The sequence below is a fragment of the Alligator mississippiensis genome, chromosome 4 (assembly GCF_030867095.1).
Source record: "Alligator mississippiensis isolate rAllMis1 chromosome 4, rAllMis1, whole genome shotgun sequence".
In the NCBI taxonomy this organism is placed as follows: Eukaryota; Metazoa; Chordata; order Crocodylia; family Alligatoridae; genus Alligator; species Alligator mississippiensis.
This window is the reverse complement of record NC_081827.1, coordinates 20261007-20280235: the sequence shown is the minus strand read 5'-3', so window position 1 is coordinate 20280235 and position 19229 is coordinate 20261007. Positions and strand designations below refer to the sequence as shown.

General features: G+C 38.4%; 1 protein-coding gene across 2 annotated transcripts in view; it reads right to left on the bottom strand.

Moving 5' to 3' along the window:
* Positions 1 to 19229, bottom strand: part of HGF (hepatocyte growth factor) — an 85838-nt gene that overhangs the window by 41522 nt on the left and 25087 nt on the right. Inside the window, exons 5-7 of one of the 2 annotated variants that reach the window (XM_014607591.3) lie at positions 12660 to 12802; positions 11010 to 11130; positions 6041 to 6159 (exon numbers count right to left, since the gene is read on the bottom strand). In XM_014607591.3, the coding sequence (XP_014463077.2) occupies positions 6041 to 6159; positions 11010 to 11130; positions 12660 to 12802 (383 nt within the window). The remainder of the gene's footprint in view (positions 1 to 6040; positions 6160 to 11009; positions 11131 to 12659; positions 12803 to 19229) is intronic. The other variant, XM_019487522.2, reaches the window with a different exon arrangement.

The following is a 19229-nucleotide window of genomic DNA, read 5'->3' as shown; positions in this document are numbered from 1 at the left end:
GGCAGGATCCTTTTCCTCCCCAAATTCTGAACACTGCCTTTTTTCAAGCTATTCAAGATGCTGTCTGCATTCCTCAGAACACAAGAGGAAAAAACCCCATGCTTAATAGCATAGAAGTATAATAACCATAAAGTGCTATTTTTCAACTATATTGCATGGAGGCATAATGAAGGAATATGTTAGAGCTGGCTCAGAACAATACGAGGAGGGACGCACACTAGTTTGACCTAGAGCTTAACACCTCAGTCTGAATATTTATATCTAAAATCCAGACATACATTTCAGAGATGTCTCTATCTCAATAGTGAACTGAACTAAAGCCTTAAATTTAAACACTTTTTACGTTGACACTTGGTCCCATCTAGATTAACCAAGGATCCTACATCTTGCATTTAAAACCATACTAGAAGAAATTATACAGATACACACAGAGAATGCCATGCCAGCCCTCTATTAGGCCTCCTCATAGATTTAGGTGGGAGGCAACACTTTATCAAACATTAAGCAGCAGTCTCTTCCCACTAACTCACTTCTATAAACATCTTAAGTAAATATTAACTTTAAACAGCATGACACTTAGTTTTCATATGATTTGCTTCAGCCGGAAAGAGAACTCAATATGCAAATCAGCAAGTGACTCCCATTCCCTTCCTCTAGTCCATCCCAAATTCAGCAGTAAAATTCATCTTCTTTTCCTGCCAACTTTTACCATGTTATACCCCCATTCAGATCCAGCCCCTTAATTCTTGTCTCTAGCATCCATTCTCCAAGTAATGCTAAAATCCTTGTCAAAATCCCTTCAAAATCTCTATCCTGGCTTCACTTTTGTTCTCATTGTATCCAAATTAATTCCTACTTCAATGGTTCTTGTAAGTCTATGCTATTCTGTCCCTTTTTTCCCATCCAAATTTGAAACTGTCTAAAGGCAAAATCTCACCCACATATGTGAACAACTTTCAAATTAATTCTGGTGTTCTAAAACCTTATACCAGATCCAACTTTTGCATCTTGAAACTATCTCTAATCCTAATTGCTCCTGTCATCTCGTCCTCACTCTCTTGGCCTTATGCCTTCTGTGCTTGGAGGCCACTGCACCAGTGCCCTTCCTCTGCCCCTTCAAACACTTCCATAAATATTCTTTTATTTTCTGGAAACTTCCTTCACCAATTTACTCATCCAACACATTGCATGTGAACTGCTATTAGGATCTGAGCCTTAGCATTAGCATTAGCTGACGTGACACCTGCCAAAGTACTCCAGTCATTCTTTCTTTGTAGATGAGAACATATTGCCAGATAGAAGGAGAGAGACCCTAGTTCTGGTCCTTCCTCCTGACACTGTTTATATTTTTTTAACCCATGATATTTTCATGAAAGAGACATAAACAGTCCTGCCACAATAATGTAAATCCCTACTTCTTCCAGGTGAGTGCCTGAACCACAAGGCTACAAGTCATGTCAACTTTTTTTTTTTTCAGATTAATCTTCAATTCCTTTCTGTACCCTGCTGTAGAATGGTTGGAGATGTTGTTGTAGCTGTGATGCTCTAGGTGAAAATCTTCACCTAAGGAGAGATACTTGGGATGCAAACAGAAGTGCAACTCCCAGCTGTAACTCAGAAGGTGTTCTGTGAAGTGTTCTGAGTTACAATGTTACTCCAGACCAAACAGAAGTTCACTGTTGGTTTCAGGGAAAAAGGTAATCTAGCTGCGGGCATACTCTGAGAACTCCTTTTGGATTATGCTCCGCCAGGGATGTATATGGAGAAAAAGGTACTTTCGGGATCCCAGTTATGTTTAGAAATGAGCAGGGCACCCAATGACTCAGCACTGTCAAGATTGAGATACTTATGTGTATGTCCAGAAGTAGAAGGTATAAAAGCCTACAAAAAAGTCAAAAGCCTCTGAACTTAGCTGGTAACTCAACAAGATTATAAAAATCACAACTTTTGATTTTTGTTGTTAGATTTGACATTGAGCGACTTGCCCAATGCCACACAGGAAGCCTGTACTGAAACATGAACTTGAATGCAAGTTTCTTTTCAATACTGAAGCATTCTTAATCCACATCTTAGCTATGGTCAAGTTTCTAACATTAAAAAAAAATGCATTTTTCCTCTTGTAATATAATGCAAATATGGACACTATGGGATACTATTTATTTCTACCATTGTCCATTCAGTAATAGGAAATAGAATCAGAAATTTATCAAAGGAATTCGTGTACTATGGAAGTATTTCTCTTATATTCTCCCTTCTACATATCACTTACACGATGTCCAGAACACTACAGTTTACTATAATAAAAATGTAGCTCCCTGTTTGAACACTTACTCAATCCAAGTTGTGTTAGAAGATAAAAGGAGGAATATGTGCCCAATGCTGATAGTCCAGCTCTTAAATAACAAGGCCAAAGTGTTTCATCAAAATATTGAGACATTAGTGTGAAACCTTATGTGTAGTGGGGTTGGTACCAACATTACAGTTTTTCAGGACTCTCAGATATTTCTTGACTCATGGAGATGAGAGTATCATTACTGTAGTTTGGAACAGATCCCAAGCACAGATCTTCATAGATCAGATTATGTACATAAGGAACTGTACTGATTTTAAGCTTACGTGACCAACAAAGCCAGATGTAATTCCTCAAAACACTAGCACATCAGCTCAGGAAATACCAGAGCATAAGCATGTATAAAAGTTGCTCTTGAAAAATAGTCAAAAGTCATAACCAAGTGCTTTTTTTCTTCTTTCTTTTACTAATAAAAATGACTACATACTGACCATAGTGGTAAGGAGAGCTAGCTGGTAACAGATAAAAATTAAAGACTTTTTTTTATTTTTTTATAAAACATAGTTTGGCCTTAACAATCTTGAAGCTAACTGTATATACATAACTATTTTATATTTGGGACAACAACAAGGTGCAACTAGATGCTATTTTTAGTTTGGTAACTTTCCATTTGTGGTTTGAAGCGCAAGTTAAATGAGCAAGTGTCAAACAGTCTCAATATCATTAAATACACCAAGTAAACTACGTTCATAGGACATCATAAACTTACAAATCTATCTGATTTTGAAATTACCATTCTCAGTTATATTGGCAGCAGAGTCATTTTTAAATTTCTTCATCTCTGGCCAAGCCCTTTGCCCAGATTGATGGTGTACATCAGGCAGTGCCGGACTATGACATGCTGAGGCCCTAAACTATGTCTAGTTTAAGAGGCCTCATACGATAAAAATAATCCATGAAATCCATGAAAATGGATTTTCATGCAATTTTAAGATGAATTATTATTTCTGCACAATTTCATGAACTCAATATGAATAATACCTGGAGCCATATATATGTACTAGCAAATTGCTCATCAAGAATAACAGGGTGAGGGGAGGTGGAGACAGAGGCCTGCGTCCTCCCTTGCCACTTCACCTTTCTTGGAAACATTGGGTGTTGCCCTGCAGTCAAGGCTAGGGATTTTGGCTAAGGTATACCAGTGTTCCCACTGGGACTAAAACCCTAACATTCCTGGCTAGAACATCTGGCCCCTAGGTCAGACCAAATGCCACATTGGGGTTAGGAAGGAATTTTACCAGATGGTCAGATGGGTATGGACTGTAGAGGTTTTTGCCTGCCTCTGAGAAGTGGGTGGGGGGTTTGCTACATAGCTCCAGTTCCCTCCCAGACCTAGAGTAGCCATTCCCCAGACGTGGATGTCCCTGGTCTGAATCATCCCAATCTGATGGAGAGCAGGAAAGAGAGAATACCTAGACACTGTCTCTCCCAGAAAAGTTGCTACCAGTGGAAATTTCTGAATGTATATTCATGGCCAATGGGACTCCACTGCATAAATACAGAACAAGTACACATTGATTTGTGCCAAAGTTATGCTTGCTTAAAACTAGCATAAGTGCAGACTATCCAGCAGTACCAATAAGGAGGAAGAACTTGAAACCTTTGAGAGATTTGTTTTGGATATGTACCCAAATGCCAGAGGGGTAAATTCTGTTGTTATACCAGATGGTCAAATGGGTATGGTATGCGGAGCTATGTGGAATATCTGGTATATCAGGGTGTAAGCTGCACCATTTGGCTCCACATTTTATCCAAACTTTAATAATTTGGGAGGGTAAGAGTAATGATGTGGAAGAATAGCTTTCATAAGAGTTCAGTTCTCTGTCATTTTGGTCATACTGAAATACCACAAGAATGGCTTGTTTTTTCCATTGCTTTTTTTCTGGTCTTGACCAAAATCAAAAAATGCAGTGGACTAAAGACAATTAAAAGAAAACAGTAATTAAAGTTCATTTTTGCTTAAGTTCAAAGGTTCAGAGTTGTTTATGTTGTTGTTTTTATCAAATCCTCAAAAAATAAATGTAATTCAGAGAGTGAAGGTCAGCTTATGGTATTTTACAGAGTACCAGTTGGCCTTTCTCTCTTCAAAACTAACCACACTGTCTTCTGATGCAGAGTATAACTATGCAACTCTAAAGAAATCATAGTGAGATATGTCTAAAAACAGCATTTCTAGTTTATGGGATATTTCATATTTTGAAATGTGATTGGGGTCCAAAACAGTTGTAATCCCAAACTTTTCAAAATATTCCATTAACTGGAAGTGTTCCCTTTACATAGATGCTCAGAAATAGAAGTTTTCATAAGCTTCATGGCTACTAGAAAAATCATCCATTTCCAGCTTTACAAGAATTCCTCATTCAATAAATTCCTTTCCCGGTCTGGATTCATAAAAAGTCTCTTCTGGATTCAGGAATACTGGATGGTGACCAGCTAGGAATCTCAGTAGGGTTATATCAGGGTTTGGTGACTCTGAGATGTTTCAAAACTAACATAAACATTCAGTATAAAATTTTGAACTTAGTGAACCAACAGAAGTTGCTTATAGGTACAGCCTTAAATGATATGACTGCAAAGTACTTATTTCATAGGGCCCTACTTCATTAAGTATGCATGTTCTGGGAATGAATCAGGATCATATAGCGAAAGAAAGTATTTTCTGTAACCACTCTACTTTATTTGTTGCTAAAACTGCAAGATGTGAACAAGGCGGAGGAGATTAGGAAGAGAAAAGTTATTCTTCTCATTAAGACAGTTTCCATCCTGAAAACCTTGATGCTATACCTTTCTCTGCCACAGAGTTCCCATGGAATTCTAGGCATGCCACTTAAATCAAGCTTTGCAAATATAGCCTCTAATTAAGTATCTGTTTTCTTCTGGGTGCCTAACTGGTGACACACAAGAGCACAAGTGCTGAACATTTACAGCCAAAACTGAAGTCAATGGAAGATGTTCTTTGAACATATAAAGTACAGTGAATACTCAGTTAAACATCATCTCAAACTGGCACCTGAAATTAATGGACAGTGTTGAGCTTAATCTCTTTGTAGCTTAGTTCTCTTCTATAGAATAGGGAAGATGCCATCTCTCTACTTTACATGGACATTGTGAAATTATGTAAGTTAATGTTTGTGAAACAGCTACTTTCATAAGCAGCACCAACAGAAAAACCCTAGACAAAATTATTAACTCTGTCTTCAGAGCAGAATTTGATTGTGTAGTAAAACAAAGCGTGAGACCACACATAGAACAATGAGGATGAAACAACACTGAATAGCTGTTCCTTAGGTGGGTAAGAAGCATCCTGTGCACTGAATAAGGCAAGAGTCCCATGTAAAAATGTTATTCAATCATGCAATTAATGCTTGGTAACCAAATTAAGGTTGCATAGGCAATCTTAGTTCTAGTGCTTGATTTTGCAGTCTTACTGTTCTTTTAATGCACTCTCTTGTATATAAGACAGACACATACTAGTATATTTTAAGTAAATATGTGCTTAGTAATGTGCTTCTATTTGTGTCTTATGCAGGCTACCTATAACCAGGTTGTAAAAACTCTTTTTTATACTATATTTAAAAATTCACCAAGTATAATGAATGGACACAATCATTTATATTCCCATATCACTTAGATTATATGTGTCTAGATAGGGGATAGGAAAAGGAAGCAATAAATTTTGCTTTAACTCACCACACGTTTTAATTGCACAAAACTCCCAGGGGGTGTTAGGGTCAAGAGTGTAGCACCACGGTCTCGGCTTGCCATCAGGATTGCGGCAGTAATTATCATCAAAGCCCTTGTCAGGATATCTGCAAACCACACCGACAAACGTGTCAAGCAAATCTGCCTGGCAACATTATACAAGGAAGTACAAGCTATACAAAGATAGATCTCCAGCTGAGATCTTTGGTACAACTCCTATTAGCCTGGGGTCTGATCCTGGGAAGTTGGCAACTACTCTTCATTGCCATAAATAGAAATAAGAATGAAATCTCCTTGAAAACACCCAACAGAATCAAGACATTGAAGGGGGGATACCCAGCTGTGTCAATGTGCAGGACACCAGATGGGGTAACTCTGCTAATTGCTTAACTCTACTCTTGTGTCTGTCAACTGACGGGCAGACTCTAAAGCCTCGTTTTTTTTTTTTTTCAAACAGTCCAATTAAGTGTGGATTATATAAACACTGCCTGGCATGCCAGGCTCATTACAAAAACAGGTTCTCTAGTGCAACAGCCCAGGGTTCAAACTGGAAGCTATTTTCAATCGCTTTGTTACTAATGATAGTTTCATTTTTGTAATAGAGATTGCTCTGGGTCATGCCCTCATTTCCAGCACTGCAAGAAAAAAAAAATAACCTCCCTCTCTCGCTTTATCTCTTCCAGGTTTGGTCATGAAATTTTAATAGTTTCCACGTTCCTTCTGCCATTATTAAACAGACACATAATAAACAGGCTCATTTAGTCTAAATAGGCCATACAAGCAACCAAACACTTTCAGTTATGAGGGCAAAATAAAATTTATTTATTTACCAATTAACACAAATTGTTAGCTTTTGCAGTTTCATTGCAGCAAAGTAACAAAAATTAGTTTTTCCCATGGAGCAAACATAAAAACATAATCAGGATAACAAAGATAGTGACTACCTATGAACCCGAGACCTTTGGTAGCTTTTAAGTAGATGAGTTTCTTACAAGCCAAGAAAAACAACATTTTCAAGTGTGCTGATAGAGGTTCTTGTTCTTAATCTACTATATACATTCCAGGGTCTAATTGTCCATTTGGAATCCAGTTGGCATGTCTACATGTGCATTTACTGTGCAGTAACTTACTGCATGGTTAGTGGGTTTTATGCCAGCGTCTACAAATGCAGGCATTATAGCACAGTAACACTGTCTGGACTGATTTGGGACTAAAGTGATCCCAAATCAGTCCACACGTACAGGGTTACTGTGCAGTAAAGTGTCTACACATGCCTTACTGTGCAGTAACTACTCGGGCGTAAATTTGCTACCTAATCATGCAGATAGCAAATTTACACCCAAGTCGGTGTAAGTCACCATGGTTACTATGATGTATGGGCATGCACGTGTAGATATGTGCCCGTACTGCGCAGTAATTTTCAGCTACTGCACAGTAACCTAAATTACTACTCAGTAACTGTGCATGTGTAGACATGTCCAGCATTGGCTTCCTTGTGATATATCATTCTTCTTTTCCTACAGCAGGGGTACAGACACAATATAAAAGAAGGGGTCAGTCACTGAACCCTGCAAAAATGGGGAATGGCAACCAAGGCAGCCTCAAAGACATAGTGACAACTGCAGTATACAGTTGCCATGACTGCTCAAAGATCTCTTAAAACTCTAAGATTTTGTTTCTATTCCCTTCCTTCCCTCCCCTGTCCCTGCCATTTTTGTTTTACAAGAAACTCTAGGACTACTACTCACTTCTGTTCTCCTCCATGTAACTATAACCACCAATCCTGTATTATGTTCCATGTAGACTGGGAAGGAAGCTACTACCTCTATGCCACATGCAATTAAAATAATAAGGGATTCATAGAGATGGAACAGTTTGCCAAAGAGGAGCATGATGCTGGATGGGAGCCCACAAATACAATCATGACTTCCCTGAAGTCAAGGGCAAAGCTACAATGGAGAAGGATTTAAGCCTCTGACTTCTTTCTATACTGCTTGCTTTGGGCATTTAAATGGATATCTGTTATCATCATAGTACAATTGACTCATAAAAGCCAATAATGGTCTCTAAGGTGCCAAAATAATGGTGAAATATATTCACCTTGACCTGTAGCTCACTTCACTGCAAGACTTAAGATCTGGGAGTCTTTGAGGAGGTTATCAAGCCTATTTCTCACTAATTCTTTATAGTTTAAGGCTGTACACGCTGTTCTTTACTGTTTAAGGCTTCCTGGGTTCCAAGCAATACAGTGTATGAGTAGAAAAGCTCCCCAGACATAGCTGTACTTTAATAGGTTACATAGTCCAGACTTTCTGTCCTATTTACAAATTAGACACTCATAAAAACTCTTTATAAAATCGAGTATAATTAAAGTAGAATTGAAACAATCTAAATTTCAAGTAGTTAATTAAGATCAAACTATAACAACTAGTGTAGCCCAGCAATTAAACCTCTAAAAGCAAATGCTTTATATAATCCACAGTAATTGCTTTATTAATATTAAAACATTTTGGCTAGGGACAGAAATTATAAAGTGGTATAAGTGCTCAGAAACCAGTTGAAATCTGTAACACAACAGATGTTCAGTACACATAAACCACTTTCAAAATGGTCGAAACTGGTTTAAGATAAATCTGGATCGATATAGTATGAACTTCTGTTCCAAATCCCAGGGATCCAGATTCAAGTTAACTTCCAGTCTCCCAGCATCCCAGAAGGCTTTGCACCTCCATCACAAGCCCCTGCTTACAGGGTGAGTGGGTCAGCCTTGGCCCAAGCTGTCTGTTCCAGCAGAGCAAGGAGGTGTGTTCTAGCGCCCCCCTGCATCTGGCCTGGGCCACTGCAGGCATGTAGCTGTATCTGTGGGATCAGAAGTGAATGTCTGTCCACTTGCTTATGAGTTCAATCTATACAGCTTAAACTAACTTGTGAAGATTGAACTGATTCAGCCTCGGGTGTTTTGACTGTCAATATTTAGCCCTTATCTTGAAAAGTGTAACAAACTTTGAGATGCCATTTCTGAAGAGGAACTACTAGAGACTGTGCAACAAATCACAACATTCATTCACATATATTATCTAATACACAATCAAGTGAGAGACTTCTTGTTGATGACAATAAAGATTTTATTTTATTACTCTGGAATTCCATCAGCGTATTTCATGCAAGAGAAATTCTGTAAGGATACACATGATTGTTGCATTCACTGAAGTGAATTATGAAATTCAATAGTGGATCCCTGTTTTATAGATGAGGAAATATGGAAATATTTACCAATTTATCAAAGGCTATGTGGGAAGTCTGTGACAAAGCCTACAAAATGACATGAAACTCTCCATTCCCAGGCATCTATTTTAATTATGGGACCATTGTAGTGGAAGCATAAGTGAACCCTCTGCAGTTCATCTTAACTAAAGGCAAAAAAGGCTTTACATAAACCCATCAGCTGGACCCAGACGTGCAGACACATGTGGTTTGTGGTGCTGCATACCTCTTTGCAGCACCAGAAATCACATGTGTTGCACATTAAACCATGGGCAAAATTTGCTACCAGGATTTCCTGATAGCAAAAAAAAAACAACCCTGGAAAAAAGACACGGCACAAAGCACAATGAAGTGCTGGGTGCCAGGACAAACCTGCCTGGCTGGCTGGGGCTCAGTGTGCCTCAAGACAGGGGCTCCACATGATTCAACACAGGGACTCTGTGGCAGAGCCCTCACGCTGATGCATGTGGAGACAGGGGAGCAGCCAGCCCAGGGGTGCCTGCTACTCCGTCTTGAGGCACACTGTGTCCCAGCCAGCTGGGGAGTAGCTGGTTGGGGAACAGGGTGCCTCAGCACAGGGGCTTCGCAGTGCATGGAGATGGAAGAGCAGCATGGGTGACTGATGCTACCTTAATCAAAGGGGCACGTGCCCCCCCCAGCAACCAGTCAGAGAATGGAGGGGTCCCCCCATCTCGCCAACAGATCTTTCAGCAGAAGCAGCAAAACTTGTTAAAATCTACCAATTATGTATTTTCAGGAGATAATCATTAGACTTTATTTCATTACCAGCACTTGAAAGTTTAACAGCCACATTGAATGGAAAATCTCTTTCAAATATTAATTAATTCCAACAACCTTCCCAGAAGCTATGTTAGCATTTTTAACTTCATTTTATAAATGGAGCTAATCTGACAGACAGAATTTTAAAAAGTCAATATTTTCAAAGCATCCTGGTTCCTATATGAACTAGTGCAGAGACCTATGCTCCGGGGCAGTAGGGAGAAAGAGGCCTTTCTGTGTGGCCTAAATGCATACACAAAGACCCTCCTGGGGGATTGTAATTCATCATCGACTTAGGTGAATTTCACCATTAGAATGAATGCTTAGTGGTTTGTAGTTTTATAAATGGTATCTCTGACTCATTTTTTGGCATTATATTTCTATACCTAAACAAGTGATTGTCCAGAATATAAATCTATGATCTTAAAATGTTAAACTTAACTATGTACAACTGCTTTTCCAGGGTGTAAAAATGTGGTTGGGTTTTTTTTTTTTTAACATCTTGGGGAATGTAAACTGGATATTTAAGTTTGATTACTACAGACTGTCTAGCTACAGAGAAAAAAAATATTAGTGGCTGTTTGATACTCCAGTAAATTGATATATTGTAAGTCATTAATATTGGAATTCAAACTTATTTAATATTTGCAAACAGCTTTGAAACCATTGGATGGAAGGGGCTGATTTTTAACAACAATTATAGTCCTTTTTTGTTATTATAAATTATTTTAGGCATTTTAAGGCAAACTTTCCTATATCTGTATGTATTCATACACACACACACAAACAAAGATCGGCCTAAACTCTATTATTTCAATAAACTATTCCTGACTTAATACAGCATTGGGCTCAGAGAGTACCATCATTTTATAAAAATGATGAGGATTTACTTACGTATTTATTTATTTATTACCTTTCTGGACGGAATTTGTGTCTATGTGGCCTCTGGAGATCCCAGCGCTGGCACTCTTTGCCAGATTCTGTGTGATCCATTGGGCCTCTATAGCTTTCTCCATTGCAAGTCATGCATTCAACTAGAAACAAAAAATAACAACATTTGCAATCGTCTCATACTAGTAAAAAATCTCAATATACTATGGCTGTCATAAATTCAAGATACCCTATATGAAGAGTTATAAAAATATTACCTCCTAGATCATGGCTTTCACATTGGTGGGAGGAATGTTCCTTTGAATGTATCTCATTGCGGGCACTTTGTTAAATCTAATCCAGATGTTTACATCTGAATTAGATTTAGATTATCTTTAAATTTGGTTCCAATTTAGTTCAAGGTCATATAACTTTTGATGCATCTAAGTGTGAAGTGCTCAGGCCATTTAGATACCAAAGCTCCTTTTTTCCCCACTCTGTAAAAGAGATTAGTTTGATTTCTGGTTCTAAACTCTAATGGGTTGCACACCAGACAAGAGGTGTTATTGCCAAATAGGTAAGTGACACTCCTCCATGTATCAATAAAATAAAATATATGACCCCTGCAAGGGCCATTAGAGAAAAGGGTTTTTTTATTTGAAGGTGACATCTTTTAGCTGAAAAGTGAAAGAAAGTCATAATTCTTGACCCCTTTTATTCATAAAAGATCCTTTAATGCTCTTCTCAAATGTATGGATGTCAGCCCCAGGATGCTAGTCAAATTGTAATTTAAGTAACTATATTCTACCCATTCAAATTCCCATTACTGTTTCAGCTGGATGTGAAACTCTTTCCTTCCTGATCTAAACTATTTTATAGAACTGATATGAACTTTTATTCCAATGGCTGCTACATTTAACTGAGGATTGTGAGAGGGGGCATGAAAAGATCTTTAGAAATAAAAAAATTGTAAAGCAATTTGGGATGAAAGGCACTATTAGCATACAAAACATAAATACATTTATGCCTAAAGAAACTAAAAAATAGCATGTAATTAAAGTTCACATTGATAATAATAATCATAATATAAGCAAGCAGAGAACTGAATCTATCTTAAGTCATTTACTTCAGTCATTTAAGGCCTTGATTCTGCACTGAGCCCAAGGCATCACATTGGATGAAGTTCTCTGATGAAGTAGAGCTTAAGTATTATTTCTTGGACCACCAGGGATTAGATTTGTTAGACAACCAAACTACTTTTCTTGCTGGCAACTAAGGGAATGAAGGACATAGGGCTTGGTTCTGAGGGCAACAGGACAGTACATTTAACATACTGCTAAACACAACGCTTAGAATTGTACATCATTGCGCAAATTTTATGATGTACCGATGCCATGAGATTTGATGGTTTCAAAATCTAAATACAAATTATTATTATTATTATTATTTGAAAAGTGAAACAACAGTGCATTCCAGCATTGGTCTTCCAAACTACAACAGTTGTTTGCTATGAAGTAGTACACTGAATAGGTGTGAGAGTGATCTAACTTGTGTGATAAGCACAACTTCATTACTCAAATTTCTTTTGTCAAATAAATTATTCTTGCTGAGAAATAATCTGTTGTAATTTCAAAGCCCATGTGATGTTATGCACTTGCTTCCAAAACAGGAGAGACAAATGATACCATTTTACCTTCTGAACAGAGAGGAATATCACAAACTTCATGGCGAATCTCTGGATTGGTCGTAAAACACCAAGGTCCTCCTTCTTCCCCTCGGGGATTCCGACAGTAGTTTTCCCACAGGTCCTTACCCCGATAGCTCGAAGGCAAAAAGCTAGTTTTAAAATGACAATCATTACAGTATAAGAGCATGCATGCTTCGTTGTGAATCTTACTATATTCACGAGCAATTACAGATTATGAAATGTTGCTTCCGCCTCCACACACACACACACACACACACACACCCCCCCCCTCAAACTATATAATGATCTTCATTTTAATATATGAAAAAGCCCAGATTGGCCATTTTTATTCATTCCCATAATACATGACATCTGCAACTAGTCCAAGTGATTTCACTTTAAGGACTGCTTCATTTAAATATGTTGCACAAACACAGAATAAAATCAATAAGATTATTATAAAAATTAGATCTATGAACAGCCATCTACTCCACTAAAATTCGGTTATTTTATTCAGTATGTAAAAATACAAATGTATTCCAATAGGACATCTTTGGCACATCTACAAGTCCCCTACAGCAATGTAGCGATGTGCTACTTCACCGAACGGCATGCTATGGCAACGTAGCAATCACATGATCAGCAGCTACGTCACCATAGTGGCTGCTCCTCACTACGGTGACGTAGCCGTGGAATCTAACCATGCGCCATGTGCATGGCACAGTAACCACCTAAAGCATGGTGTGGTAACAACATCGCCATATGGCAACATGTTGATGCACCCCTTGAGGAATAAGTTTCTCTTGAGGAACATGCGAAGAGATAGAAGAACCCGTCCCCTTTCTCAGTCCAAGTGGATTGCAACTTCTTTCTTTCTCCTTCTCTTTCTGGATTCAGAAGAGGTATACCTTGATTTATTTTCCCCTGCCATAACATGGCGCCATCACCTAAAAAAGCACAATTTGAAAACCACTGTGCCAGACAATAAACTTTCTAGGCCAAAGGCACTGCCTTCTTCTGTGGCCTTTCTGTAGAAATATATACATACCTATGGTAATGCATATATAAAGGCAGTTATCTTTATTTTCCCCCTGCATTTGATATAACTTATGAGAACATCATAGGCCATAGCACTGTGGAATGCATTTCCATCCCCTTTAGTTATAAATGTTAACGTTCCACCACTGTGTGATGTTTACTAGAAATACCAACCTGGAAATTTACTATCTCGTTCTTTGCCTCACTTTGAAATAATATTTCTAATAGCTAAATTTAGCAAAATCTTTAAAATGGATTCAGAACCATTCTATAGCATAGATCTTCACTGAACAGAGATAGTACTGTATGACTGCAGAATAGTAAAAATAGCGCCGCTATTTAAAAAAAAAAAAAGGGGGGGGGGGGAGGGGGGGGAGAATGACAGGCCCAACAGCTTGACTTCAGTTTTATGCAAAGCCTTAGAATAGATATTGCAGGAAAGAACAATCAAGGATATGGAAGTAAACAAAAAAGGAACAAAATGCAATAGGTTTTTATCCAAGGAAGAATGTGTCAAACCAATATAATGTCCTCCTCTAACAGGAAAAATGACTGTTTTAGACAAAGGCAATGCAGCATACCTGATCAGTCTAGATTGAAGCAAAGCATTTGACTCTGTGCTTCTCTGAAAATTATAAAAATGAAAATCAACACTGTAACTAAAAGGAGCCTAAGGACCTGGCTACAGGGGAGACTATACCAAGTTATGTTAAAAGATGAGTTATTAGACAGGAGATCAATTACTATTAATATTCTTCATGGATTGGTCTTGAGGCCTCCCATTTAACATTTCTTTAGTGACCCTGGTACTAGACTAGTGCTTAGGAAATTTGTTGGTGACACTAAGCTGGGGGTTTTGCCAATGCAGAGGAGGACTGAATTATTATAGAGGAAGAATTAAATCACTTTGTAGAGTGGCTCAGTAGAAATGGTATGAAGTGCAAAGTCATACATGTAGTAGACAACCATAAATCCTTCTGTGAGAGGTCACCAGCACCTGCAATGCATACACCTAGGCAGGTGTATGGAGGAGTGGAAGCTGCCCAGATCTTCCAACCCCTCTTTAGACCACTGAGACAGTATCCAAAGGATACACTAAGTCCAGACATTCAGTGCCTCAATGCCTGTAGTTACGTGAATAATCAGGAACTGAACCCAGGTCTCCTGCATGAGAAACAAGGATTCTACTATTGAACCACAATTTAGGAAGTAATAAAAAGACCTTCTGCTCTAAGATTTGAGCTCTCAGACTTGTGAAAATTGTGGTCAAATTTATTTTAGCACAAGATTGAAAGAGGATATGATTGTTTTTTTACACATATATTCGCTGTGTTAATATCAGAGAAGTAGAGGTAATGTTAATATTAACACAAAACCAAATGGCTACATACTGGTCATAAACAAATTTAGACTGGAAATTAGAAGTTTCTAATGATCAGGGAAGCAAATTTTTGAAATGGCCTACCAAACAAAGCAAAACATTTTAAGTGCTTGAAAATGGAGTTTAACAAGTTTATGGAAGAAGTGTTCCCAAGTCAATAATCAGCACATCATGTGAATTCACATATTTGCAGGCCATATATTGGGGTTGAAAGGTAACTCTGTCTCTATGTATCTGATAATCTCATTTATAAGCATACTATTTGTGACCTGTAGGATCAAGGAGGACTTTTCCCTCTCTCCCTATCCCCATCTCCTCTGAAGCACTGGATATTGGTCACAGCTAGACAGGAGTTTGGCAGATATCTGACTGGGCCTACTTGGTAGAATTTCTAAGGATAATCCAGTTCCCCCTACTCTACAAAGTGGCACTAGTGAATCACCTGGGGGCAAATCCTGACTACATTCAAGTCAATACCATAATGCCGACTGATCGTACACAAGTCTGATTTCCACTTCCATACAGATAACAATTATATCTGCAGTATATTTTCTCTGAAGAACCAGTTTTCAAGAACTTGACTCCTAGAAGCTGTGTTCTTATGAAAGACAAATGTAAAAGTATGCCTTCTCCTAATATACACATTGTGGGTGTGACTCAAAGCCCACAGAAGTTAAATAAAAGATTTTCATTGGAATGGGCTTTGGTCAGGCTTTAGTAAAGGAACTGGTACTCTCTTCATGTTCATGTATTATGTTTTAGTTAATGAATGTGCATCCATATCACAAGAACAACCCGTATTTGGTACTAACTGTTGTCTTTGCTGGCAGAATGACATAGAGGATGAGACAGTCCTTGGTGACTAAATGGCACTTATGTGTCCCCAGCAAAGTTGTAGCACAATCGGCAGCATGCGGAAGCTGACAGACCATGCAAGTTTCTTGCTCTGTGAATAACCAGATCTCCATCTCTACGGCTTTCGGCCTGAGAATTTTCGCAGTACCGCATTGACTCATTTTTGTTTAATTTACAAATTACTATAGCATTTTACACAACCTGAGAGTGAGCGGATATGAAGAAGGAAATGAAGGCATAAGATTTCATTTAAAGATCATTGCAACCAATGGAAAGACTCTAGTTTATCTCAGTGGGATTGGGATCAGTCCCATTGCAAGGCAGAACTGTTTTCACGATAAAAAATATCGGTTTACCTGTGTTTGACGATGAATGCCCTGGAGTTAAGTCTTTGGCTTAGACCCTGTCTAGACTAAGGATTTGTCTAAATTGCAGCCAGTGCTGTAGTTTGACTAGTGAAATTCCCAATGTAGTCAGGACAGATGCTATTTGTACCATTGGTGCTTCCCCCTCTTCGGTGGAAAGAGTGGAACAAATTCTCCATTGCATGGAAGTAGGTGCAAAGAGCACAAATGGCTATTGCCAAGACAAATCCCAACAGAGACTCAGTGATCTTCTCTGAATGATTACAGTTCCAGAAAGAAACATGAGAAACAAAATGAAGAGTTGACTCAAACTGAAAATTCTAATTTTTTGAAAAAATGGAAACTTTAAAAGAAAATTTTATTTGGGGTTGAACAAAACATGTTTCATTTAAAATGAAAATTTCTTTCACAAGTTCCTTTAATCTTCATATTTTATATTATAAAACTGAAGTGTCTAAATTAAATGTTCTTTTAAATAAAAATCAAAATGTTTTGTTTTGAAAATGTGTTTTTTATTAATTTTTTTCAGTGTTTTAAGTTCTTTCCCAAAGCAAAACAGTTTATAGCATGTATTGATTAATTAATTGGAGTCAATTTTAAAAAGAGGCTATACACTTGTATTTTACTCTTTAAAAGAAATTAACTATTAGGTGCACCTGTACCTAAACTAATCCATTTCATATACAAAATTACAAGACCAATTTACAGCTGCTGTTCCATTTGGCTAACTGCAAGTTAGAAGTGAATAGCAAGTATTTAAAAAAACTTACAAAGACAAAATCCCGAGCCCCCACAACTACCCATGGTGTCATTTTTTACTTTAGTTAATTAAATCTTGGAACTGAATGAGATGGAAAATACCCCTGTTAATCACGTTCTGGCTACAATCAATACAAGGTGGTGGCATTCTTTGAAAAAGGCTTTCTTTCCTTGGAGAGAATAATGTTCCTGTTTTTACTGCTGCCCATTGCATTTTTCTCCTTTTTCTCCTCTGAGGTCTCATCATATTACTGTCTGAAAACATCTTACCTAAAACTGCCCTAGGCAAGCTCTTCTGATAGGGAATTACATCTTTTGTCAGTGTTAATGTGTTGTGTCAGTGCATGTTAGAGTTCCTTATTTTGTTTTGGGTTTTTGTTTTTTGTTTTTTACCACCAGGGTCTCTCTGAAATGATAAACATTTTTTTTTAAATCCTGACAAAAGTCAGTTCAAATTATCCTAGATATGTTGTGAGGATAAAAATATTTCAGAAATCCTTCTTACTGCATAGCATTACATAAAGGCTCAAGCTGGCAGGAGCAGATGCACTAGCAGTTTCAGCAAGTACTTTAGCATCATACAAGAAAAAGAAAATATCCAGCCAGGGCCAGAACAGTGCAAAACACACCCACTTTCTCGGTGTATGGAACACACTCAGCACCTTGCCTCCCTAAGCATTGTGGGTAGGAACCAACATTTAAATAGCCCGAGGCAGAATCAGTCTAAGTTACGCAGTTTTCTGTAAGCAATATAATTTAGATTGGTAGTGAACACATTCGCCATCTGGTGTGGCAGGGGTGGAAATATTAGACCAGATTCCACCATTTTTAATCAGTCTGTGTGCTGAATTTCTGTTGCGGATATAAACTGATTTCCAATCACTTATACCTGTAAAAGTGTAATGTCTCTACCTGGACTGTGAGTTCAGTAAATGAAAAAGTTGCAGGATTTATTCCAGAAACTCAAAACAGTAAGAGTAACTGCAGAAGCAGCATCAGTTTCTATTTAAATCATGATGGAACGAACAAGAAATTTGAAAAGCATCACCATATTCACTTTTCTCCTATATTATCTTTCTTTGAAACTCTGGTGACTGCTTTTATGACTGCTTTCAATTTATAAGCTGTTCTGAGCACAGAGCATCTCTTATTTTATGTTAGTTAAAGGCTTATAACAACAGAGTCCTAATTTTGCTTAAGGTCTTTAGGCATTATCGGAATAATAATAATAATACTAATCCCCAACAGTAGCAATATCATGCCTGCGGCTGGGGGGGCACGGTGAGGTGGGAGCGTGGAGGCGAGAGAGCAGTGGTCGTAAGCAAGGAGCTCCTGCGGACTCCATTGGCGCTGTTGGCAGTGGAGTGGGGGCAGTGTGGCGAGCGCCGACCAGGGATCCGCAACCACCCGCAGATGCTGCCAGCAGCATCAGCAGTGGCCAGCAGGGATTGCGGACTGCCTGCAGATGCCGCCAGTGGTGTCAGCAGCAGGCGGGGGTGGAGTGGCAAGCAGCAACTGCCTGCAGGCACCGCTGACAGTCAGCAGCGCCTTTTTGTAAGGGGTGCACCACCACGCTCAGGGGGTGCACGTGCATCTGCATGCACCCCCTATGCATCGCCCCTGTCAAAACATCTTTCCAGAGTTGGTAATAGTTTTGAGGACAACTCATATAAAATCAGCCATGCACATTCCTTTCTGTAACTATGGGAGAAGGATTTTCTTTGCAAAATGCTACTTTGTGATAACCAGACATTGTGACAAGACCAAGCTAAGAACTGAACTGTTCCCTTCCTTGAACTGTTAATAGGTTCCACACGCACCACTGCTTGTTTCTTCCCATCTCACTCAAACCTCTCATGATGAAGTTGCATGTTGTGATGCTGAGAAACAAAAACTACCACACAACCATCTCATTTAGTAAGCAACCTTTCAAAAATTAAAGATGTCACACAAGGCAAGAGGAAACAAGTTAGCTTCATATTATGCATCTTTGATGCATAGCTGTCCAAATACAGATCTCCAATTCAAAGGCAGAAGTGCCTGATCCTGCTTCCACTGATGTTGATGGGAATTTTGTCCTTGACTCCTAGAAAGAAGTCTTAAAACATTCCTAAAAGAATCAGAGAATGATTTTGAAAGGTGCTAAGTCTTCCAGTCACCGCTGCAATAAGAGCTGAG